At 33.5% G+C, this 27,616-nt stretch overlaps 1 protein-coding gene across 1 annotated transcript in view; it reads right to left on the bottom strand.

Annotated features, from left to right (window-relative positions):
• The window catches only part of SLF1 (SMC5-SMC6 complex localization factor 1), a 60,164-nt gene that overhangs the window by 7,769 nt on the left and 24,779 nt on the right, over positions 1 to 27,616 (bottom strand). Inside the window, exons 7-16 of the mRNA XM_007197439.2 lie at positions 24,701 to 24,847; positions 23,705 to 23,845; positions 22,683 to 22,805; positions 20,969 to 21,022; positions 19,817 to 19,975; positions 18,835 to 18,998; positions 14,865 to 14,996; positions 14,075 to 14,240; positions 7,111 to 7,258; positions 561 to 706 (exon numbers count right to left, since the gene is read on the bottom strand). Of these exons, the coding sequence (XP_007197501.1) occupies positions 561 to 706; positions 7,111 to 7,258; positions 14,075 to 14,240; positions 14,865 to 14,996; positions 18,835 to 18,998; positions 19,817 to 19,975; positions 20,969 to 21,022; positions 22,683 to 22,805; positions 23,705 to 23,845; positions 24,701 to 24,847 (1,380 nt within the window). The remainder of the gene's footprint in view (positions 1 to 560; positions 707 to 7,110; positions 7,259 to 14,074; positions 14,241 to 14,864; positions 14,997 to 18,834; positions 18,999 to 19,816; positions 19,976 to 20,968; positions 21,023 to 22,682; positions 22,806 to 23,704; positions 23,846 to 24,700; positions 24,848 to 27,616) is intronic.

Below are 27,616 nucleotides of genomic sequence, written 5' to 3'. Positions count from 1 at the left end.
GAATGAGGAGCGCAAAAGTACTGAAGACAAGGATTGTTGCAAACAGTATTCGCCCAATCTGACCAATTATTAACAAGCATATTTCTCATTTGTTGAAGAAACTGCTAGAGATATTAGATATCAATAATGGCTAAAGATAGCCAAGATAAAACTGGAAAACCTTGGATCAAATCAAGTTTATATGTGTATATACATAGGATAACTGGAATAACCTTTGGCGTCATGTGCAAATTTTGCTTTTTAAATACCATTAAATACTATGTAGAATGTTTCTGGATCGAGGTCTTTCCAAAATAATAATCTTACGTACTGTGGCAAGTGATATAAAGATTCTTGTATAATTATTCTGTTACCAATTCTTAATTACTCTCAAGTAATTAAAATTTCTATTCACTAATTATTCCATTTTGAGGAAGAAAACTACCTGCTTTTATATATGTTTGAAAGATTTATGATTAATATGCTCTGTCCATTTATTAGAATAACTAAGAATATTTAAAAATTGAATTAATAAACTTACTTCTTAAAAATTAAAAGAACTAAAATAGAGTGGTGCTTACCATTTTCTGAAGAGAGAGTGGCTCAGAAGAAATACTAATGGAACTCTGTAAACACAACTTTTTAAAGACTGCCTCTGCAACAAACATTTGAAGCCAGGAGGAGGAAAAGGAACAAATAAAAATCTCTAATTCCTGTGAAGAAAAGTCTATAGAAAACAAGAGAAGTAAACATAGTTATTGCTACACCTTATAAAATTTCTTTCTATAGACTATTTCCTTCATGGACTTTATTCATTCAAACGATGATTCCTATAGCAGTAAGATTCACCCACATAATTTTAAACCACAAAAAACAGATAATATTCCTATTCCTTGCCCTTCAAGAGAAATTTTTATGGCACATGTTCTCACATTTGAAACAATCATTACTTTTTATTATTTTAAATAAAAGTCTTGAAATTTTATATATATGTATATGTACACACATGAATGGATAGATGATACATGAATAGATAGACAGACATGGACTTTTATCACTATACTTTCCAATTAATGTTAAAGATCTCTTCCCACAATAGGGCTGTGTCTTTGGAAAACTGGTACTTGGTTTTTAAATGGGCACACATGTATTTAATTTGCACTGATCAGTCTTGAGCTGATAGGAAGACATTTTTCCCCGACAACATCCATGAATCCTATCACTGCAGAGAAGGAGGAAAGGTAAAGAAGAGGGATAACGTAAGACACGAGAATGCATAAGAATTTCCTTAGAAGTCTGCACCCACTGTATTATACCAAGTGGAGGAGAGGAGTATAATTTTAAATGACAAAACAAACAAACAACAAACACACCAACAGTCTCAAATCTCTTCATTCTAAAATCCTCAAGTTCTCCAATAATATGGAAATACATAAATATATACATGAATTGAAAGTGATAAAGGACTGAAGTGACTATTTCCCTTGTAAATTTAATGTTATGATTTCTCTATTAATACTCTCTGCTTAAGTAACAGAATGGATAATACACTGGAATGGTAAAGAATAAACAATCAATCAATAGAATACTAAAAAAGCTAAAATTAAGCAAAACAGGATGAAAAAAGTTGATATACAATAAGGCAGATTAAAATTAACTACAAATAATGGAAGAATAAAGAATCAGAAAAAGTCAATAAAATTAGCAAAATAACATAACAGGTCAAAATACATTTTAAAAGTTGGACAGAATAATAAACTTAATAGCAGTATAAAGCTTAAATTTGAAGTCTTTACTCAGGAGCTGAGTTCCCTTGGCTGAGCAGACTTCACAGACACCCAGTGAAATCCTGTCCTTCTCAGATGCCTTCCCAAAAGGCTAGGGCCTCTGGTGTCCTTGCAGTCCTCGCCTGACTTTCAATGAGGGAAGGAGACTTGGGGTGGGATGGGGGTGGGGTGTGGAGAAGAACAACAGTTTAAGGAGGAATTTTGCCCCTGGGAACATTTGGCAATTTGTGGTTGTCACAACTGGGGAGAGAAGTATACTGGCAACCAGTAGGCAAAGGCCAGGCATGCTACCAACTGTCCTACAGTTCACAGGACAGCCCCTCAGAATAAAGAATTATCTGGTCCCAAACATAAACAGTGGCCAGGCTAAGAAAGAAACTGCCTGGACTAAAGAGATCTGAGGTTCTTGCTTGTGGCAGACTGCCATATGGGCAAATGGCTCCAGTCAGATGTTAAATAGACCCACCTAGCCCCACACAGACATATGGTTGCTGAATTCAAACAATCCTGTCCAAATATGGCCTCAACAGAGATATAATTTATAAGAATTGGAAACAAGAAAGGAGTTATTTACAACTTTTTGTTACAACTGACTACTTACAACCTACTAGGCTGCTAGTATTATCTGAAACTATGCAAGCAACAAACTGAAGGATGAGCAGCAAAAGATCTTTTCAATATTAAATCTCTAGTTATACACATTAAAAAAAAGCACATCTATCATCACAGACTTTACTACAACCAACTGATCTTACGTATCAACTCTAAGCAGAGGCAAAAGCAAAGCAGAAATAACTTGTACTGTACAGTTCAAAAGCAACGAGCCCACAGTGGAACTTCTAAATGGAGTTATTCACCTAGAAATAACATTTGGTAGCTTTAAAGATATAGCAAATACAAACTATAATGGATCCACATATGACCAGGTAACACACACTTGAAGGGAATGATCAATAAGAGATGAACAAGAGAACTTAAGAAACTTAACCCCTGACTGACATGTACACACTGCTCTATTTAAAATGGATAACCAACAAGGACCTAGTGTAGAGCACAGGGAACTCTGCTCAATATTATGTAACAACCTAAATGGGAAAAGAATTTGAAAAAGAATAGATACACGTACATGTAAAACTGAATCACTTTGCTGTACACCTGAAACTAATACAACATTGTTACTCAACTAGACTCTAACATAAAATAAAAAGTTAAACAAAAAAAAAAAAAAAGAAAGAAAGAAACTTAACCCCTGGACTTTAAGACCTTCAATGGCAGGATCATTTTTATTGCCCTCACAGCTAGTAGGTTAGTAGCTTGCACAGAATAAACATTTAGTACTTAATAGATAAATGAAAGAATGACTGGCAGATAGCAATAACTGGAGAGCCAAGCCAGGATGATCTTTTTTAAAAAAGTTACTTAGATCATGCCACTCCCTTTTAAAAATGGTTTCTAACCCTTAAATAGGGCTTAGAAGTTCCTGCTCAAGCTCCTTTACTACTTTTTTGGCTTTACTGTGGCCACTCTTCTCCTTGCTGCTTGTCATCAGCCAGGCATCAAAAGATTTCAGACAGGCCCAACTCTTTCCTATCTCCGAGTTTTAGTACATGTTGTGTCTTCTGAATGGAATACATTTCCCTGACTCTGCCAAACTCCTACTTATCCTTCAGGTTTTGCTCTCCATGACCACTCTACATAAAATAAGTTCATCCACCTCAACACCTAGTTTTTCTTATTTGGAGCACTAAGCGTTTTAAAATGATGTATTTACATTACATTAACTTAATTACAGTCTGCCTCTCCCACCGAAAGCTCCAAAAAGGCAAGGATCATATTTTGTTTCCCTCTTCCACTGTATATGAAGTGTTTAGCTCAATGCCTGCTAGAATGCCAATAAAAATTTGTTGAACAAATGAAGGCAACAGAAACATTTTGATTGAGATGATTAGTCAAATTATAAAAGTGTATATTTTTGGAAAAGGTCTGAAGCATGGAGAGGGATTAAAATAGACAGTAAAAAAAAAAGCCAATAAAGGTTTGGAAAAACTCTCAGGAAAAGATAATGACGTAGCCTGAGAAAGGCAAAGGAAGCTTTATTAAAGTTCTCTAAAGATGTGAAAAATATTATAGTAAATTCTGATGACATGTTTTCTTCCCAGTGAAAACAGGAGCAGAAATAAACTGAAGTTAAGGATTGACAAACTATGTCTTGCTGCCTATTTTTATGAATAAAGTTTTACTGGAACACAGCCATGTTGATTTATGTACTGTGTATCACTGCTTTCTTAGGGCAGAGTTGAGTAGTTGGGACAGAGATGGTAGAGCTGAAAAGCTAAAAATATTTACTATCTTGTATTTTATCAAAAAAAGTTTGTCAACCCCTATTTTAAGCCAATACATCAGGAATTTCAATTAGGCACAAAACAGAAATTTCAGATCTTGATGGTAAAATATAGAAGGGGATATAAGGAAACTCTTTCTGTTCAAAGTGTTTAGAAACAAGAGAGAATGGCATCTATGTGGGACTGCTGGACATGAGATCTGATGGAAACAAGAAAGCATTTTACTTATCTACTGAAATATCTTCTGCCATAATTTTCTACAAAACAATTAACAGCTAACAACAATTTTACTAAACTAAAATTAATTCAATAGATCTGAATCTGAGTAGTATCACAATATGTATTTTATACTTTTGGACTAGAAAAAAACCAAAACTTCATTTGTCATAAATGAGAAAGATGGACCAATATCTTCAGCTGGAAGCTATATAACAGCCAAATTATAACATCTTTACTAATGACTTAGGAAAAGCAAATAATAGTTTAACTGAGCTGAAGAATAATGCAAAGACATGGTCAAACAAACAAACATACAAACTATGGAGTATCTACAGAGAAAAAGAAATGGTTCTCAATCAAAAGAGCAAAATATTGACCAAAAGGACATTATTAGAACACCTGGTTCACTTGTAGGGATGAGTGTATTATTCTACAAGCTCTGTATTATACAGTTTAACTTTGCATATTAGCTGTAGAAAAGCTACTGCTCTCTTAAGGATAAACTATTCACTTGATTTCTATCTCTTGACAAAGGCTTAAAATCAAGATGTACTAACAAAAATTTAGGAAGATTATTAATTTGAACCATTTTTAGATATGTATGTTAAATTTTTAAAACTGCCTATCTATGGCTTAATTGGAAGCCTAAGAAACCAACTGTGTGTGCCTTGAGAAGAGAAAGGAAAGGCTTAAACACACATTTCAAATGGGGATATAGTTAAATCTCTTGTAGTTTTGAATATTAGTGATCAAACATATTGAGAGCAAAGTAATCACTCAGTCTGTCGACAGGATTACAATGGTAACATTAAAGTCTAATTTTAGCTTAAGTCAGTCACAGGCTCAAATTTGTTGAGTTGAAACTTGTGAAAACTGGGAGTAACTGGATAACAATGCCTTGCTTTAAAGTGAAGGGACATTCGATTATGATTAAAGAAAGCATTAAAGCTGATGCATTAACATGTAGTAGAACCTTGTTAACACAAGGCTCATTATTTCATGCATTTGGCTAAGATAAGTTATATTTCCCTAGAGGTAACCAATACACACTGGAAACAACACATGTAAATACACTGATAGTCTGTAAAGGCACTGCTAATTCTATCCTGGGGTCCCCAAACTCAAAGAAGTTTCATTATGGAATGAAAACAGGGAATCCTTTTAGCTGAATGTTTAGTTCCCATGCTAGCAAATAATGCCAGAATTCTGCTGTTTCTAAAATGGAAAAAAAGGAAAAAAAAAGATCTAGTAGGAATGGTGGGAAAGAAATGATAAGAAAGGGTTCTGAAGGAAGATTGAATTTGAGCTAAGAAATGTTAAAAAGTCATGCAACAAAGGACAGCTACTTCACAAAAGGAACAGTAATCACCCTTCAGCTCAATGAAAAAGAAAGAGGAAAAAAAGAAGATAAAATGCTTTAGATAAAAATCTTCTAACTTCAGTACTATAAGAAGAGACCTCTCTTTGCAGAGGGCATCATCGAATAAATCCTGAACCCAGTTAGAGCGTGGATTTCTATTCTAGAATCTCTCTTCAAAGTATTAAAGTGATCGACAGCATATTCAAGAACTTTTTCTTTTATATAAAACCAAGATGCAATGAAACACGTGTAACAAAACAGAATACTTACTTAGCAGTCTAAAATATTTTTAAGTATATAAAAATCATCTTTTATATTTGAGAGGCACAGAAGTTCACTTGCTTTAAAATATGTTCATTTTAGAAATTTAGGAAGGAAGGAAAGAAAAGAAGAAAGGGAGGGAAGAAGGAAATGGTTCATAGGGCCCTAAACTGGCTTTGAAGTGTAAGAATGTACATAAACGTTAATAACACTGTAATAACTTTGTATGTGGACAGATGGTTACTAGACTTATGGTGGTGATCATTTCCTAATGTATGCAAATGTCAAATCATGTAGTACACCTGAAACATAATATTGTACATCAACTATATTAAAAAAAAGGAATGTACACATAAAATCTTATAGAAGCCTGGAGACCCAAAAGAGTTAGGTAGAACCTTTCATAAGGTAAGCATGTGAAGATGAGTTCTGTCATCATATTGCTTAAATAATATTCCTATTACTTTAGAGGAAACTTTAAAATTAGATAACGCAGGGAGGAGGAAGAGTGAGAAAATTATACATTTGTATTACTTTTATTTGCTTCATCCATGCTAATTTGTTAGATCGCCAGACTCAATGGAAAATAAATATGGCAGCTTTTTGTTATATAATAAGAAAAATTACACAGCAACAGGTACAGGGTCAAAATGTTTTAACCAGTGATATAGCCGAAGTTAATCCAAGTGGCTTTATAACATAGTAAGTATTCTGATCCAAAGATTTTCATTTTTTAATACTGTTAAGTATTTATGCAGGAAGAGACCTATAAACTGTTCATATGGCGCAGACAACATTACAGACAGATAATGCTTTCTAGGTGAACGATTAGAAGTATTAAAGGTACTGAAAATAGTTTCTACCATGTGAGATTCTAAAACACCAAACATAAAAAAGCAAATCTATCTCCTCAATGAAAAGAGAATAAACTGATTTTAAATTTGTCTAAATATTTACTTTCACAGAACGGCTTAATTTTAATTTTTTTTTGTAGGATTAAGGAAAACATTAATAACATTATATATAAATATATAATAATTTATTTCCATGTACTATTTTCCATGCTATAATATTAAATTTTTATGAAAGCATCAAAATACTATTTTTGAATAATAAATGATGTGTGCGGGGAAGAAGGCTCATGTAACATAGACACACTTACCATCACATGAAAGGGAAACGTAACTTCCTAAGTCATCAGACATGTGTCGCATCACGTTTCTACCCATCTTAAGACCAAGGACAATCCAATAATCTATTGCTGCTCCAAGAATTCCAGTCAATAAGTAAGCTAGTTCATGCTTGAAGACCTAACATTGAGATCGGAAAAATATTACTAAAACATACTGAAATGTATTATTTCTATTATTTTGAATACTTGTTGAGGCAAAACATAGCTATTTAAAAAAACAGGGTATGCTAATGCCAAAAGGTATTCTTAAGAAACCTAGCAAACTAATTCCCTCTTTCCATTCTCTCCATCTCCTTCCTTCCCTCCTTCCTCCCCTGCTCTATATCTACATCTAAATCTGTATCTGTATGACAAAAGTTAATAAAACAAATTTTCCAGGACTTATATACGGATAGCTTGTAACAAACTTTTAAGATAACTTTATCCAATGGTGTCAAGTGCTTTAGTCAGGCAATAATTCCATTAAAACAATGAGGAAGGGCTTCCCTGGTGGCACAGTGGTTGAGAATCTGCCTGCTAATGCAGGGGACACGGGTTCGAGCCCTGGTCTGGGAAGATCCCACATGCCACGGAGCAGCTGGGCCCGTGAGCCACAATTGCTGAGCCTGCGCGTCTGGAGCCTGTGCCCCGCGACGGGAGGGGCCGCGATAGAGAAAGGCCCGCGCACCGCGATGAAGAGCGGTCCCCGCACCGCGATGAAGAGTGGCCCCCGCTTGCCGCAACTGGAGAAAGCCCTCGCACGAACCGAAGACCCAACACAGCCAAAAATAAATAAATAAATAAATAAATAAATAAGAAAATCCTTTAAAAAAAAAAAAAACAATGAGGAAGTATTTCTGTTAACAAGAATATATGACTATAAAAAAAGAGACAGATTTAGCCACCCCTACTATTTATGTATAAAATTAACCTTTACATTTCCCTAAATGGCATTCGCCAGAAAAAGACTTGAAAAACACAATGCATACAAGCTTTAACAAGCAAGATTGTACTTTGTTGTAAAAAAAAAAAAAAAAAATCGGCTCATCAAATTTTAACTATTAAATTATATCAAATACCATTACCTAACTTAGAGGTATAGATATCAGTTTTAAAAGTATACATATTCTTTTATATCATCATTTCTATATTAACATTATTAAACTACTGTAAGAAATACAGCAAGGCACACAAACCTTACTTACAATAAGCATGCTTCACACTGGTGTTTAAAAATATCTTTCTAATCCATAAACTATGAAGATGAAGAGGTGTGAAAATAATATTTTTAAACACCTTTGATTTAAACATAAACACTTTTCCACAATGACATTAAAACTAGTTGAAATTCTTACATTTTTGGTATTTGTTGTCTAGGCGTGTTGGATGTGTGAAAAAAATCACTAAATTAACAGTTGGGGAGAAGCCATGTGAAAGGGTTTTAATAAATGTTATGATATCCAAATAGATAACTGCTATGTTCTGCCCCATACTATACCTGATATGAGATTACTGACAGAGAAATCTCCAGCACTTTGAACCCTCAGTGACTACAGGATTTATTTCTCCTGCCCTCAGCAGACAAGGTTCTTATAGGTATGTACAGCATTTCATTAAGCTGTCATTCCTAGCGCAAGAAGCTATTAAATGATTTCAGAACTGAAGTGCTGTTTTTGGGTTGTTGCACAAACAAGGACAAATGGTCAAGCAGCACATACATCAGGCCCGCTGAAACAGTGTTTATTGAGGGAAAATCCACAGAGACAGGGTCCTCAACAGGTGCCTAGGTCCCCTTTTGCCCTACCACACTGTTGGGTAGCACATGGCATTCTGGCAAGGCTGGATATCAGAATGTGGGAGAGAGAATCTGAAGAATGGGACGAAGGGGATTTTAAGCTGCATGATTAGGGAAGCACTGCCCTTCTGATATGATCAGGGGCCAAGATATGGAACCCTGACCACAGCCTGATCCTGTCAGGTCAGGATTCATGAGTGGGCCTCAGCAGGACCCCTTCTGCCTTGATTAGAGGGCTGAGTTTAAGCCTTGCAGTTGTAGTTGTGTGACACGGGAAGTGAGCAGCAGGACCGGCCGTATCAGCAGGCTGGGGAAATACCCGCACCTCCCTTGGACCCTGACAGGTGTCAAGCCTTGCAGCTGACCAGAAATAACTCCTTTGAGTATGGGTCTTAGCCAGTCTTCAACGAACTTTGCAGGAAGCCAACTCCATTCTTTGCAAAGCCAAAATGTAGATGATCACTCTGAGCGATTTTACTTCTCATGGTTCAATTTATCAAGAGAACATAAAACAGGGACAATGAAAACCTCTGTTTAAACTAGCAAATGATCATGTCAATATCCATGCCACAGAATGTTCCTTCCAACATAATGTATATCTGAATATCAGCAATGACACTTCTCAGGAAGAAAGCAAGAGACTATTACATTTTGATTTCTCAAAGTATTCCCCCATCTCAATCAGGGTTACTTCAGCTCCCTGGTCCTAAGACTCTGGATAGGGAAGATGAGGTTAGCCCATAGAGCTAAGCCTCATATAAACTACAATCCAGCACTCTATCAAGTAAAAATAACATAAAACAAACCAGGTAAGACTTTCTCTCTTTCCTGATGCAAATATATGTACACGTGCACCTGACACCACAAATGAGTATCAATATTGCTTACTATTCAATTCACCTTGAAATTATTGTTATTAAGCAGTTAGAGATAGGTACGTCTTACAGTACCTGCAAGGAAAGACTGTAGTTCCTTTACCATGGTAAGAAAAAATTTGACAAAGTTATTCTACCTGTGTGTCATTGGCTAAACATACCTACCACATACCACATATACATCATAGAAAATTTTTATATAAAAAGATACTTTCAAATCAGGTTCTTGGATCCTTTTACACTACTTTCTTAACTATGACACTCACTATAACCATAGGAACAAGACGCTGTGCTATGGACTGTACTCACTGTAACTTAACAATGCTACTATTTCTAGCACCGTGGATATATATGCTTTGGAAGTGGATTAGTGGGAAAATGGCAAAAAAAACATCAAAAGAGAAAAGCTTTCTTGGAATACCAAAATGTTTGCTAAAGCTGAAAGAACAGAACATAAATACCCTAAGAATTAACAAAGAAATGAAAGATAGATATGATTTGCACATATGACATATATTTACCTTAGATCTCCCTTCTAATAGGTGAAGGCTATTAGAAGACATTCTGTCAATACGGTTCTCTATTATCTACCAGGACTAGTAACCCTCAGTTTATAAACTTGGCAATCTTCCAAAAACTGACCAGTACATAATGCAGAACAAACTTGATTCTTGGCCTCTGACTCCCAGGTTAGGGCTTTCCACAATATCCCACAGCAATAGATGACAAACTGCTCCTCTAGTACCTCTGGCAGAAAGATGCAAACATAATGTACATACTGTGCCTCTTCCTATTTTAAACAGTGACATGTGAAGTAAGAGAAAGTATGTTGCAGTGGAGACTTGGCCACTAGTCAAGGTTTTGCCCTAAGAAGCTGTGATACCTTGAATAAGTTACTTATACTCTTTAGCCTCAATTTCCTTATCTTTAAACAGAAACTAGCTTCCATTTCTAGCAATAATTGTAGGGTTATGGTTAAACAGCATTTAAGGACATCACAAAGAAAAGCAGAACTAACCACCAAGCTTAGTAAAATGTGTACCTCCTCCATAACCTTGACACATCCCACCTCTGCTCTTTGCCAAGGAAAGCCCAAAGCTTTCTCAGATTATGACAATGAAATTCATTGCCACTGTGTCACTCTGCAATACTTTCTGATTGACATTATGACAAAACAATATTAGCATAAACTGAGGACTTCTGTTTAGCTAATGACTTAAATTGAATGCTTCAACTAAGCAAATCAAGATACAAATGCTTTACAGTACAGAAAATGATGTCTGTGAACATGCATGGAATTCTTGAAATTGGAAACTGCCAAAAAGATTTAATTAAGTACAATAATGAATTCTAACACATAAAGTACCACAATAAAAAGTTTATATGAATTTAAGCAATTCAAATGTTAAATAAAATATTAATTTGCAAAGTTTAAAACCAGTTCTCATATTACAACTGATGCTACAATTTATTGTACATTGCTTCACAAATGTTAAATTTATTTATAAATCTGAACAAAAATCTTCAAGTTAAAAATGTATGAATTTGTTACTATTTACATTAGTATTTCCTAAGTAGATTCTTATCTGTGGTAGTCCTTTGGTGATTTAGTAGAACTGTGAAAACATCAGTTTTATTATTGTTTTCAATTATAAAAGAGCAATTTCATTTATATAATCAAATGGATAAAAAAGAAATGTTCCTTAACGAGGAAATATTTTCTATCCTTAATGATTCGATTGTCTAAACAGTAGAAAAAAGGCAGATGATAATCAGGATTTTATCAGTTTTAGCTTAGACATCTAGTTATACCCAGAAACAATCCTCCCTTTTTAATGCCAATTAAAAATAAAAAATAAAAAAAAAAGAGCCCTGAAAAGAATGTTTTCTTTAAAGAATGCCTCACACACTCCCTAAATAGAATTTTTAAAAATCAGTAAGGGCTTCTGTTTCTAATAATGGAGGCCTAGGTAATTCAGATAAACCATCTTATAGAAGAAAACTTAAAATGTTGAATAAAATATGTAAAACATCTTCAGTAAAGTTAAGAGGAATTGCTCAGCCAAGATCTAGGAGAAGGTAAAAACCAAGTGAGGCATTCAAAGCTAGCTGACTTTGCCCTAAGGACATTTGCTGACCCCAGAGAAAGAGCTGATATACAGAGGTGTGGTTTTTCGAGCCTAGGGGAAAAAGGAGTATAAAAGTCATAGCCCAAGGCCTAATGCCCAATATGCTGACACCCTGCAGGGCTTCAGTCTCAAAGCAAGCATGAATCAGAAGAAAAACAACATGTATCTGTGGCCCTGTAGTTTACTTTGACTATCCAGGAACCCTTGAACCAGACAACCAAAATTTTCACTAGAGGAAGATATTCTGTGTCTTTGCCACAAACTATTTCTACAAATAATTTTTCAAATGCAATTTATGGCACACAGTCAAGCATAACTAGCTTGCAAGAGAATATAAAAGACATGAAAGAAGGAAACAGCAGAAACAACAAATACAAACAGACTCACAAAAACGTCGAATATGGAATTATCAGACGTAGACTGTAAAATAACTATTATCGCCATGTTCAAAGACAAAAGAAAACCTTGAAAACTTCATAGGGAACCAGAAACCATAAAAATATATCACAGTAATTTGGAAGGAAAAAGTCTAAAACTGGGAAAAATACAAAAAATAAAAAATGCAATAGCCGTGTTTATCATATTAGATATAGGGGAAAAGAGACTAGTGAACTAGAAATTGGATGAAAACACTATCCAGAATGCTCCGAGTATAGAATAAAATGGAAAATATAGATGAGAGGGTAAAATACACAGAGGATACAAAGAGGAGGTGTGACATAAGTTCATTTGGAACTTAAAAAGTAGAGGAGCGAAAAAGGATCAGAGGAAATAAATTAGAAGAGAAACTATGTAAGAATTTTCCTTAAGCTAGAAGAGACTTCATGGCTATTTAACAGCAGAGGTCTCCACTCCACCTACTATGTTTTCTATCCCCAAAGAAAATAGTACCTAGCTAGCAATTATGATGATATATCAGTCATGAATAACAAGAAGGCATCACTGTATATAAAGCAGACACTGTAAAAAAAAAAAAAAAAAAGAACAAATTCCCAAGGTAGAGTCAGAGGAGTTGATTAAAACATTTAAGCTTGATCTAATAGGTGATAGAGAAAAATGTAGAATAACAGAGAAAACACATTTTGGCCTCTAATCTTATATGAGGTCAAAAAGAAAAGTTGAGTTAATTTCAGAAAGCGGAAATCATATAGGGCTCATTTTTTAACTATAATTTACTATTAGATATTAATAACAAAAGCATAGACAAACAAAATCTACTGACAACTAAAAGCCATCCATTTAGAAGTTTTAAAACACTCTTTTAAAATATTTCTTGGATCAAAGGGGAATTTGTAATTGACAATAAAAAACACTTTGAAAAAAACAATAAGAGCACCAGAGATTAAAGTATCAAAACTTGCACAAGGAATCTCAAGTTCCACTCAAAAGGCAATTTATATTAAGTGTACATATTAGAAATAAAGACTAAATAGAAAAAAGATTCAAATATTCAAGATAGAAGAGAAAGTAAAAGAAAGGAATTTTAAAAAATGAGCAGAAATTAATGATATAATATAAAAGTGTAAACAATAAAGTCCCCAACAGCTCATTTTGAAAAGAAGAAAGGTGATTAACACTTATTATGCACCTAAAATGTGGAGCAGTATGCTGCTATGCACTTTACATATTTTCTGCATTTAATTTTCCCAGTTACCCTTCATATAGATAATAATACTAAAATCACTGCATGCTGAATTTCTAACAACAAGCAAAACCTACTTATGAAGAAATGGTTCAGGAAATAACTCTTAACATCCAGAAAGGTGTTTTTAAAAACAATTGGAACTTTTTATTAGTAGTACACCAAAAAGTTGTATGGATTCACTCAACTTTTATAATCACAAGTTCCTTAAAAATTAAAATGTACAAAAATAAAAAAATCTAGAGTGATAAGTAACTATAGATTTCTTAGCAGTAATGGTCAAGTAACTGTCCAAATGTGGATGTAGCACTACAGCCAAGTGTGAGATGATGAAACCAGCCTGTAAGAATCTTTTACCTAAAAATTAGATAAACGAAGTAGAAAACGATGTATTTGGGTGCATGTTAATTTGTTTCAAGTAATTCAAAGAATAAAGGGAAGAAAAAAGACGCATACTTCAAAGAAGTACTTTTTTCCATAGGCCAATATTCATTTGTAAATTAATCCTACTTACATCATTAGACTTGCATTTTTCCTTGTGAGAATATATAGTCCACTCCAAAAGCATATTTACTGGTTTGGTCAAAAGCCCAGAGGTCTCGCTTCCTGACCAAAAGATTTCAAGAAGAACTGCCTTTCCTGTTATTTTCAGACTCTGAGAATCTGACCAGTCATACAACCTAATAAAAATATGAATGAAAAGTATATCTTTATGCCAATTTGACCACTACAGTTACTAGGCATAATATCTGCTAATTTGATCATTATGGTTATTAGGCATAATATTTTGTCATAAAACCAAAAAATTCTAGCAATTTCTGAATATATAAAAGTCTATTAATATATAAGGATTATAATATCTAGTTATAATAAAGGACAAAATTTTTTAAATGGCTTCATTTCAACATAATCATCAACAAGTACACACTAATGCAACTGCAGGTTTTAGAACATATGCAGAACTTACAGATATTATAGATTCAGTATTAAAACCTGGTATAGCTTTTTACTTAAGCATTCAATTACTAAAGAATTCAAAAATATACAAATTCTGAAAAATAAAAACAGTCGTACCTATCCAAATGTGTAAGTTAGTGAAAAATAAAAATATGAAGGAAACAGGAAAAAAGCATACAAACCTTTACAGCTACTGAAGGACTGAATCCAGACATATGTTTTTAAAATAAATCTAAATACTGGAAACTAGAAAACAAGGTGTTTTTAGAAATATGTAGATAAATAATTAGAAAAATGGTACATAAGACAATATATAGAAAAAATGTTTTTTGGTGATTAAAACTTACTTTTGACTCAGATGTCGGACTTCACTTTCAACTAAATTAAAGAAAAATTTGAGCAGTGTCAGGTGGAGCACCTTAGAACCAATAATATTTTCTGAAATTTGATGACAAAAACTTTCACTGAAAAGGCAAGACCTGGAAAACATGAACCCAACAATCTATATAACATGCAACAACTCATTGAGTAATTTGTGAGCAAAGTATTTTTTTTCAGAAAAACATTGGAATTTTAATAAAGCTTGCTCCAACAAAATATAAAGCAAATTCAACAAAATTTTATTAATATTTTCTTTCTTTAAAAATTAAACCCTGTCAAATATCCCATGACAGTTAATTTTCTAATAATAGAGATCTAATTTCTCTATTTTTCAATGATTGTAATGTTTAACAACCATCTGGTACTCTCCCCTTGTATTCTTTATTTCACTGAAAAAGAAAAAAAACTATGAATTTCATTAAACCCTTTTGATTCAGATGACCAGTTACACTTTCAATTTATAATACTCTCTATAATCCTCCTCTTACTCAAAATTATTTTCTTTTTCATTATTTAGTAAAATGAAGGTCATTTAGAGCTATTTTTTTTAGAGTTTTAAAAATTCAGTATTTATTTTCTTTCTGTCTTCTGCAGCAGTCCTATCCAACAGAACTTTCCATGATGATGGATATGTTCTAGTGAACACCTGAAATGTGGCTTGTGCAAAACTGAGGTGTTGAATTTTTAATTATTTAATCTTAATTAAATTTAAATATAGTCACATGTAGCTAGTGGCTATGGGGTTGGACAGCACAGTTCTATAGTATTTTTTAAAAGAGAACATAAAATTACTCAGAACTACAGGACTAAGAGAGATAGTCCAGGCAACAACATTTATTACAATTTTCTTCCAACTTCATTATCAATTATACCAACAATGTACTTATAACTCTGTACCTCTGTCTCCATCTTCCCCATCTATTTTGAATACCACACTCTCAGATTAGGGGGGCCCTTGACAGCTATTAAATGTAACACTCCATTTAATACTCAAATCTGCTCTAAAAGATCCTCCTTGACCATATAGTTATTTAGTCTATCTGAAAACTGCCAGAGATGGATACCATAGTATCTTCTCTCTTTTTCTAAAAACACACATTATGAAATATTTCAAAAATACACTCAGGGACTTCCCTGGTGGCGCAGTGGTTAAGAATCCGCCTGCCGATGCAGGGAACACGGGTTTGAGCCCTGGCCCGGGAAGATTGCACATGCCGCAGAGCAACTAAGCCCATGTGCCACAACTACTGAGCCAGCGCTCTAGAGCCCACGAGCCAGAACTGCTGAGCTCATGTGCCACAACTCCTGAAGCCCGCGTGCCTAGAGCCTGTGCTCTGCAACAAGAGAAGCCCCCGCTCGCCGCAACAAGAGAAAAGCCCGTGCGCATCAACGAAGACCCAATGCAGCCAAAAATAAATAAATAAATAAATTCATAAAAACAAAAATACACTCAGAAGTAGACGAGTATCACCCAGCTCATCTGTATTCCTACCACTTTCCTGGGAACCTTCCCCGAGATTCCCAACAGACCCAATTATTTTGTAATTAAACCTGGGTATCTGTTTATTAAAAAGTCTACTTTTAAGCTGCCTGAATTCCATTTCCTGTAGCATCAATTAATTCATCCAAACATTTATTAAGCACTTATTATGTTCCAGACATTATAAGCACTGAGGGGGGAGATGTTTAACACTGAGCATCTACTCTTCTGAAAGTCGGAGGTTGCATACACTGTTGGTGGGAATGTAAACTGGTGTAGCCACTATGGAAACCAGTATGGAGATCCCTCAAAAAATTAAGAGCAGTACTACCATAAGATCCAGCTATCCCACTTAGCAGTACTACCATAAGATCCAGCTATCCCACTTCTGGGCATTTATCCAAGAATATGAAAACACTAATTTGAAAAGATATGCGCACTCTTCTGTTTATTGCAGCATTATTTACACTAGCCAAAATATGGAAACAATCTTAAGTGCCCATCAACAAATGAATAAATCAAAATGTGATACGCACACACACACACACACACACACACAAAGGAATACTATTCAGACATAAAAAAGAAAAAAATCTTGCCATTTGTGACAACATGGATAGATCTTGAGAGTATTATGTTAAGTGAAACAAGTCAGACTAAGAAAGACATATACCCTATGATTTCACTCTTATGTGGGATATAAAAAACAAACAAACAAATGACCAAAATAATTGAGCAAACCAGACCAAACCAAAACAAACACAGATATGAATAGAGTAGTGGTTACCAGAGGGGAAGGGGTAGAGGGGTGGGTGGAGAGAAGGGGATCAACTGTATGGTGACAAATGGAAACTCAATTTTTGCTGGTGAGCACACTGTAGGTATACAGAAATAGAAATATAATGTTGTACACATGCAACAAATATAATGTTACAAACCAATGTTACCACAATAATAATAAAAAAAGTCAGAGGCTGATTTAAGTGAAAAACTTAACTCAAAGGAAAGGGCAAGAGATAGGAAGTGGCATTTGACTTGCATTTTAAAGGATAATTAGGAGAGGCCAGGTATTTATAGGGTGGCAAGAATGAAGGTTTATATAGGCAGAGAAAACATAAGAGCAAAGGGATAAGAAATGAAAATAGTTCAGTCATTGGGCACGCCTGGGAAAATGATGAAGAATGGAGACATACATAGGGCTAAATCATGAAGGGTCTTACATGTTTTGCTAAGGAATTTAAAATGTTTTCTACAGGTGATATGTGTGTTAATGAAGGACTTTTATCTGGGAAATGAAAAGACCACTGTGGAAAGAGCATACTGGTGTACTTTGGAAGATAAAGGGAAAAAGTAGGATCAAGATGAATAAAGTGGATATTGCCAACAGTTTACATAAGAAGCAATGAAGGCTTTTTAAATAAAGGTGATGACAGCGAAGGAAGAAACAGATTTGTAAATTAGGAAGAATGGCAAATATGTAAACCATATATCCTCACATCCTACACCTATGCTGGGACAGTACTGTGTTAGAATGGTGTTTATACCTTCAAAAGTGTGGGAACTGTTATTTTATCTTTTTACCCCTGAAACATAGCACAATGCCTGGCTCCCAGTAACTACTCAGTAACATTTTTTGAAGAATAAATAAATGCATGATAGCTAGCTGATTAGTTTCCTTCAAATATAACACAACCAAGAAGGTAGGTAAATCCCTATGATCTCAAAGAGGTAACCACAGATCTAGCTTTTGCCTGGCTAGTCAAGTATCCTTTCTCTTACTATTATGGACCCCCCTAAAACTGAACATTTGGATAAAAATAAAGTACTACAAGACAAAGGAAGGTTATCAGATACAGAGAGCTATCAGAGAAGACATAGAAAAATGATTACTTCTGTTTGAGAGAAAGAAGCAGAAATAGGAGGGATTTCTGAAGAGATTAACATATGGAAGACAAAGGAAGGATCTAGGCAGATGACAGCATGTGCAGAGGCATGAAAGAGATGACATATTTAGGAAACATTAAGTTCAGTTTCAAAATTCAAATTTCTAGCTGAAAAAATATAACAGAAACACTAAAACAGATATTGTATACAGTTACAAATGTTTATACTGTTGATGACCAAAATTTGATGATATTCATATCCAATAAATTCATTTTCTTAATTTTTAAAATATGCAAACTTATTTTGTTAGAAAATAAAATAAAAACAAATAATGATTTGGCATTCCTGTGAGTCCATTTCACATATTTATTCAACAATTTTTTTTAATAAAATGATTGACAAACATGACCAATTTAGACTTGGCCTTTGCAATAAATACAACACACAAACATTACACACACAAAAAAAATTTTTTTAAAAAGAAATGTACTTCTTTTATCAGTATCTAAAAAATACATAGCAGAACCCTGACTATATGAAACTTAACATCCTCAACATGTGAAATTCCTTACCTGATAAGCACTTCTATTAGAGACCATGCCCCTTTCATACAAGTTGGACACTGAAACAACTCTAAGTAATATCTTGACATGGCTGGGGACTTCCAAGGAGGGTGAAGGTGAAGAAGAGCTGACAATATATGAAAGTATCGACCAGAAAACGTATCTATGTTATCCTATTATTTAAAAATAAACAAACAAATAAAACACAATAGCTAAAAGTACAGTTTTACCAGCTAATTTAGTTTAAAACTATAATACCCAGACCTAACTTTCTTGGCAAAAATACGTGTTTGGACAAAGGAGAACAGATGGAAGCATGATGTTTAGCTAATTAAATATTGCAACTGAGAGAGAGGCACACTCTAAATATGTATCTACATATTAGATAATCCTAGCTATTGGGACTAATCTATGTCAAATGTCCATTTTACTTCTCATGATTATAGTGTGATTAAAAGAGTTCCCAAATGTGACCTGAAATGAACTGAAGAAACTTTACATGTAACATTCTGACTTATCACCAACATTAGTCTGACACAGCTTAAACCTGTTGTTTCTTCAAATTGTCACCTCGATTAAGAATATGACTAGAAATCTACCTTTGAAAAGCTGTTCCTATTGGTTTTCACACTAGGAACAAGGAGTAAGTTCAGTGTCTACATATACTATGAATAAAAATCATTACCAATGTACTAAATGAGTAATTTACTAAATGACATTCTAGATCCTTATAATTTGATTTTTACATTAGATACTTTACTGCCACAGAAAAAAATTCTGAGAAAATATTAAGTTAAAACACTCAGAGTAATACCTAGTATAGAGTTTAAAAACAGAAAAGAAATGGTAATAAATAGGTACTGCATTTATTATTAAATGAGGAAAAGAAATAATGGAGAGAGAAAATAAACTATAAACTTACAAAAACTGAGAAAGTGTTCATAGTTTAACATTCTTTGAAAGACTATAAAACCCATAAGACTGCTCTTACCTGTAGAATGTTCTCTAGAAGAGCGTGAAGAAGGCAAACAGGAGGGATATAATGTGATTGCAAAGAGGAAAGTTCCTCAATTGCTTCTTTAAAAAACTGTCCTTCTATGAGGCTTTCAATTAAATTTAATACACCTCTGGGAAATTCAGCATTTTTAACCTAAGAAAGGAAAGATTCTATGACTCAAAGAAAAGAAGGGGAAAATTCTGAGATGAAATTTTGAATTAGCAAGGAGCCTGAATTTCCTCATCTGTAAAATGAACAATCCCTGCCCTCACTACTTCACTAGGTTGTTATGTGGGTCCAAAAGAATGATTTGTATGAATGTGTTTTACAACAATAAAATTGCACTGCAAAACATATACATTATTGTTTTATTTATTATTCTCTGTCACCTTGAATAGTAAGAGGAAACACTACCTCTAAAAGGAAACTTTAAAAGGCATTTGCAAAGTCGGACTGATAATGAGACTTCAGTTGGAGGTACAACCACACATAGTTTTAATTTAGATGCAAAATTACTTTTTGGTGTTCTTTTAAACTTATAAGCAAACTATGTCTATTAACATATACTACATATATTAAGATGTCATCAAGCAGAATCAATATTTGTAAAAAGTGACAACTGCTATAGCACCATAAAATTACTCTGAAGATGCACATTAATAAAACTCTAAGAGTTCCACAAAATACAGCCTCCTTGGTCAAAATATTTTTAACAATAAAAGTGACTCCTTTGACCTAGTTGAGAATCAAGAATACTCTGAAAGACTCATGGACTAAAACAATCAATTGTAAAGGAATGAATAATGATATAAAGAAAATAATATACTCATAAATATTACACTGAAAATTTAATCTAGAAGTAGTAATTATGAAACCTATGAAATGTATGAATAGGGATACATAACTCACCTGTGATGAGCACAAGTTTTTAATTCTTCTTATCAATTTTTATTACTGTATAGAATTTTTTTTGGAGCTTTGATAGAATACTATTTTTCTTTTTCACTTCTGATTAGAGAAACTACACTTCAAATTTGATAAGAAGCTTTGTCTTGCTGACAACACATACCTTTATATCAAAACAACTAATAATAAAACATAAAGCTTCTTTTTGCCCCCATTAGCACCCTACTCCAAATTTCTTACCTCAACATTGTATACTGGTTGTTTATCTATTCTAATGCAGCTGTATCTTATAGCCTACAAAACAGAAACCATTAATTAAAATTAAACATTTTTAGGTCAAAAAATACAGTTCAGCTTACAAAGCATAAAACCTTGGCCAAACTTACAAAACAGATTCAGGAAGACATTAATAGATATAATTGATCTGATTCTCATGTTTAACTAGGGACCTCCATCATTTTAGGGTAATGGCACTCTCATGAGTATGAACAGTCTCTACTTTCCCTTCTAAATTAAAATAATGTAAAAGGTAAAGTCATATTTACTTTGAAGACCTGAAGAGGTCCATTGTCCTTAGTATTTTAATAATTAGAAATATAAATGGAGAGAGCATTTATAAAATGCTCCTATGGACTTTTGTATAAAACTCCATAGGAGAAAAAATGTAGTCATGTTTTGTATATAATCACATGTAAAATCTTCCTCTACTGTAAAATACCTGTAAGTTTGTATTTGTTTACAAGATTATACTGGAAAAATATTTGCAAACATAAAAAGAGATAATATCCTGATTATATAAAGAGTTCTAGAAGCAGTGGTATAAAACAACCTACTGAAAAAATAGAGAAGAGTACCAACAAGCGGTTGGCAGAGGAAGAAATACACAAATGGCAAGTGAAGGCATAAAATATGCTCAAACTTGCTGCTAACAGAAGAAATACAAATTAAAACAATGATAGAGGCTTGGCTTCCACTTAGGATACAGAAAGCTGAAAAGAGAGGCCTTCCCACATTACGAACAATAAAAACGTAAAATCTATGAAATGATAACTTCACCTGAACCCTTAACGACAGCAGAGGTCTTAGTGCAACAAACTAAACAGAGATATGAAGAAAGACCAGAGTCTCCAAGGACATGGGACATGAGCACTGATTTATCCGAGAGAGTTTAGCAGGAAGAGGAGGACTCCACTACAGTGGGTAAGAAGATTTCAGCTTAAATTTTTCACCACTTACTAAAGGCCAAGTGTGGGCCAGCATGAGAAAACGGAACCCCTGGGAATCAACAAAATGCGGGGAGTTTGCACTCAATGGCATGATCTTCTCCACGGACCTCACTGGGTGCTCATGCAAATGAAAAGAGACAGGGTGGGAGACTAAAGAAAGTCTCCCTAGTGGTAGAGGCCGAGACTTGAAAAGCGGCTGCTGTGGGAAGGGCAGCAAATGTGGTTACCCTCAGGGCACACATGCAAACCCATAACCTGCTGGATAAGGAAATAGGAAAAAAATCCTTTACCCCCAGAGAGGGGCAGGAAGAGATGGTGATCCCAGATCATCCCCTATTACTTGGGGCAGGGCAAGAACACTGAAAAAGCCCTTCCCCAAAACTCAGGGAGCCTCAAAGCTTTTCTCAGACTGAGGCTGAACAAGGACAACAGAAACGGGAATCCTCCAGCCCTCATTCTCCAATAGCAGGTTAACAAGCAACAAGTTACAGCAGTTTGTAAAACACATAACTTAGCCGTAGTATCACTGAGGTATAAATGGCAGAGAATTCAGCAATTTACTAAATGTCCACATACAATAATTACTATTAACAAAAATTAATGAACTAAAAATTATTTTAAGACATATTAAACATAATGACTCATTATTATTATTACTATTATTATACATTGGTTACACTACAGAATGAGAGAAAACTATACAAAATTTTTAGTACGTCAAGTTCTACCTGAGCTCTGTATATGTGTTTCCTTAAGGCATTTTTTATGTCAGCAATATCCACATCTGTCCTGATATCCTTGGTTTTTGATTCTTTGGCATGATCAGCAAAAACAGAATTCTTCATTTCTTTCTGTATACACAAAAAAGTACTTTAGACAATGTACTAAAGAGTGTCAACACAAATGCTAAGTATCACAATGGACAACATAACACAAGAACACATTCATGCAGTGTTAACCACAGCAAAGATCCTTACAATTATACTATATAAAGATTACAGAATGAAATTTTAAAAATTAAAAACCAAATGTTTTAATTGCAAAGTTTTACCTGATATTTACATGTGCACTTTCTTAAGTACTTTTTACTTTAACCTGTTCCAAATCTTTCCTGGAACCTCTCTCTCTCTTCCTTGTTTTTTTTTTTTTTTTTTGGTTGCCATGTTCCCACAAAACATGATTATTTATCTTTATCATTCTTCTGAAGATCCCTCTGAATACATATAAACATGCTGTCTATACTGTAAAATAAAGTTATACTCTAGAAAAATTAACTCAAGAAGGATTCTGTTTAAAAGACAAGCTATCTTATTAATAATGGTCTGAACTATACCAGGGAAGAGCAAGATAAAAAACTAAAATTTAGATTATTTAGATTAGAATGTATTAGCCAAACTACATACACATGTATTTTTCATTTTAAGAATTTTAGCCTCTTTTGTCAGAATGTTTCTTTTCTTTTTTGTTTTAGTCAGGCAAAATAAAATATATTTGAATATCCTGATTAACTCAAATTCTTTCTGTACACATGTAAAAATATTTTCATTGTGAACCAAAGCTAATTATAACATTAATTATGAATATTACACCAGATCAAATCAAGAAGACTCTTTTCATAAGATGTACAGGTTATATTTAACACAGCAAGCAATCACAAAAATCAGATTATATGTGTAGGTGATATTAGGGAAGAGCCAAAAGAAATTAAAACTGTTTTTTGTTTTTTTCAGCTTAGCTTACAAAGTTTTACCTGATCTCTATAAACGTGCTTTCTTAAGGTACTTTTGTCATGTTCAGTGTCCTTCCTGGAATCTCTTTCTTTCTCTTTTTTGCGTTTTTTCCTCAAAGTATAATTCCTTTGAATATCTTCATCCTCTTTCTTAATTTCCTTCTAAACATATTTAGACCACAATTAAACAAATCTAAACATGAATGATATATGTTACAAAATCCACATAAATTCAAGACGAGTCTGACTTATAACACATTAAAAAAAAGTTATATACAATACGAAATCTCATTCACTGTTGGAGTGGGTATACGTTAGTAAAATATTTTGGAAAACAGTTGTTCATTATCTAGTAGACTTGAACATACACAGTCCTTATAACCCAGAATTCTCTTAGGGATATATCCTAAGCTAGAGGAAGTCTTGAACATGTGCACCAAAAGTAATGTAAGAAAAGGTTCATAATATTCATGGCAGAAATGCTCACAGTTACAAAAACCAATCAATCCATCAAAAACAAACCAATAAAAAGAAACCAAAATATTTATCAATAGTAAAATGGATAAAAGGTATAACTGTGAAACAATGAAACATATACATCCACAAAAAAGTAAGTCACAGAAGATTATAAATACCACAAACTAGAAAAGTTCATTAAGAGGCAAAACTAAACAATGTACTGGTAGGGATACATATGTAGGTGGTAAAACTATAATGAAAAACAAGAAAATATTAAAACAAATTCCAAAACAGAGGTTACCTATCATGGGTAAGAGGAAGAAAAAGGGATGCAGTTTGGAAATGACAGCAGAATCTTAAAAAGCTGGGAATGCTCTATTTCTTAACCTAGCTGGTAGGTACATAGCACTCATCTTCGTACTCTTTCAAAAATTATACACAAATGCTTTATAAACACATATAATGTATACATAATTCAGAAGAAACAACTTCATAACTGGCATTATTAGAAAAGAGTGTAAAATATAAATAAATTACTTTTAATTTGGAAGGTCTTACCTGATTTCCATATGTATGCCTTCCTAAGGCATTTCTCATTTTAACAAATTTCAAATCTTTACTAGAATCTCTGTATTTTTCTTTTCTGTGATGTTCAGTTAAAATAGAATGAACATTAACATCTTCATCATGATTTTTCACTTCTTTCTGCATGTTTATAAAAATACTTTAGTTAGACTATAGATTAGCCATAGCCTCAACACAACCAATGCAAGTCACAACAAAAAAAACTCAGGAACGTAGGCTTTATGAAACATACACATGAGACTAAATATAATAAAGAGCATTATGAATTATATTACATTTTAGTTATACTAAGATAAAAGAGAAAAATAAAGATTTTTAGTTCTTAAAGTTTATACTGTGTTTACAAACATTTAATTTAGGTATATTGTTAACTTACTCTTTCTTGGAATCTCTGCCTTTTAAAAAATTTGTCATGATTAGTCAAAAGAGATTTGGTTATCTTCATTATTTTCTTTTATTTTTCCAAATGTTTGTGAAAATAATTTAGGCTCTACATCAAATAGAGTCTTGCCATTAGGCATATCAAATGAAACATCTCAGAAAATCTTTGTATAGGAAATAGGTAAAACGGATAAGAAGTATTGCAAACCATATTGTTTATTCTTTACACTAAGAAATTTATTTAAAAAAATAGAAATTGTGACCTGAATTTGATATACATTCTCCTGAGTTCTAAAAGGAACTCAAGATGTTTACAGATGTATTCTTTTTACTTTTTTTTAAATTTAGATATAGTTGATGTACCATATTATATAAGTTACAGGTATACAATGTAGTGATGCACAATTTTTAAATGTTATACTCAACTTACAGTTATTATAAAATACCGGCTATATTTCTTGTCTTGTACAACATATCCTTGTAGCTTATTTATTTTATGCCTAATAGTTTATACCTCTTAGTCCCCTACCCCTATATTGCTCCCTCCCAGCTATTCCCTCTCCCCACTGGTAACCACTAGTTTGTTCTCCATATATGTGAGTCCATTTTAATTTTGTAATATTCAGTGGTTTTATTTTTTAGATTCCACATATAAATTATATCATACAGTATTTGTCTTTCTCTGCTTGACTTATTCCACTTAGTATAATACCTCCAAGTCCATCCATGTTGTTGCAAATGGCAAAATTTCATTTTTTATGGCTGAGTAGTATTCCACCATATCTATATGTCTATACAGATATACAGATCTCCCAACTTCTTTATCCATTCATTTGTTGATGGACACTTAGGTTGCTTCCGTATCATGGCAATTGTAAATAATGCTGCTATAAACACTGGTATGCTTGGATATTTTGAAACTAGTGTTTTCCTTTTTTTCTGATATGTACCCAGGAATGAAATTGCTGCGTCATATGGTAGTTCTACTTTTAGTTTTGTTGTTTTTTTTAGAAACTGCCATACTATTTTCCACAGTGGGTGCACCAATTTATATTCCCATCAACAGTGTACGAGGGTTCTGTTTTCTCTACATCCTCACCAATATTTGTTATTTGTGGTTTTTTCCATGATAGCCATTCCGACAGATGTGAAGTGATATCTCATTGTGGATTTAATTTGCATTTCTCTGATGATTAACAATGTTGAGCATCTTTTCATACACCTGCTGGCCATCTGTATGCCTTCTTTAGAAAAATGTCTTTTCAGGTCTTCTGCCCATTTTTTAATTGGGTTGTTTTTTTGGTGTTGAGATGTATGACCTGTTTATTTATTTTGGCTATTAACCCCTTATTGGTCATATCATTAGCAAATATATTCTCTCACTCGGTAGGCTGTCTTTTCATTTTGTCGATGGTTTACTTTGTTTTGTGAAAGCTTTTAAGTCTAATCAGGTATCATTTATTTATTTTTGCTTTTATTTCCTGGGCTTTAGGATACAGATTCAAAAAAAATACTGTGACAATTTATGTCAAAGAGTGTTATGTCTATATTCTCTTCTGGGAGTTTTATGGTTTTAGGGCTTACATTTAAGTCTTTTATATATTTTGAGTTTATTTTTGGACATAATGTGAGGAAATGTTCTAATCTTATTGTTTTATATTTAACTGTCCAGTCTTTCCAGCATCACTTGTTGAAGAGACTGTCTTTTCACCATTCCATATTCTTGCCTCCTTTGTTGTAGATTCATTGAGCATAACTGTGTGGACTTACTTCTGGGCTCTCTACTCTGTTCCAATGATCTATGTGTCTGTTTTTGGGCCAGTACCATACTGTTTTGATTACTGTAGCTTTGTAGTATAGTCAGATGTAGTATCGTCCGAAGTCAGGGAGCATGATTCCTTTGGCTCTGTTCTTCTTTCTCAAGAGTGTTTTGGCTATCGGGCTCTTTTGTGTTTCCATTCAAATTTCAAAATTATTTGTTCTACTTCTGTGAAAAATGCCCTTGGTATTTTGATAGGGATGACACTGAATCTGTAGATTGCCTTGGTTAGTATGGTCATTTTTAACAATATTAATTCTTCCAATCCATGAACATGGGATATCTTCCCATTTGTTTGTGTTGGCTTCAATTTCTTTCATCAGTATCTTACAGTTTTCTGAGTGTTGGTTTTTTACCTCCTTAGGTAGGTTTACTCCCAGCTATTTTCTTCTTTTTGATGCAATGGTAAATGGGATTGTTTCCTTAATTTCTCTTTCTGATAGTTTGTTAGTACATAGACATGCAGATTTCTGTATATTAATTTTGTATTCTGCAACTTTACAGAATTCATTACTGAGCTCTAGCAGTTTGCTGATGGCACCTTTAGGATATTCTATGTATAGTACCATGTCATCTGCAAACAGTGAGAATTTTACATCTTCCTTTTCAATTTGGATTCCTTTTATTTCTTTTTCTTCTCTGATTGCCATGGTTAGGACTTCCAATACTGTGTTAAATAAAAGTAGTGA

The sequence above is a fragment of the Balaenoptera acutorostrata genome, chromosome 2 (assembly GCF_949987535.1).
Source record: "Balaenoptera acutorostrata chromosome 2, mBalAcu1.1, whole genome shotgun sequence".
NCBI lineage: Eukaryota > Metazoa > Chordata > Mammalia > Artiodactyla > Balaenopteridae > Balaenoptera > Balaenoptera acutorostrata.
Note: the sequence above shows the minus strand (reverse complement) of the source record. Positions and strands in the feature narration are given on the sequence as shown.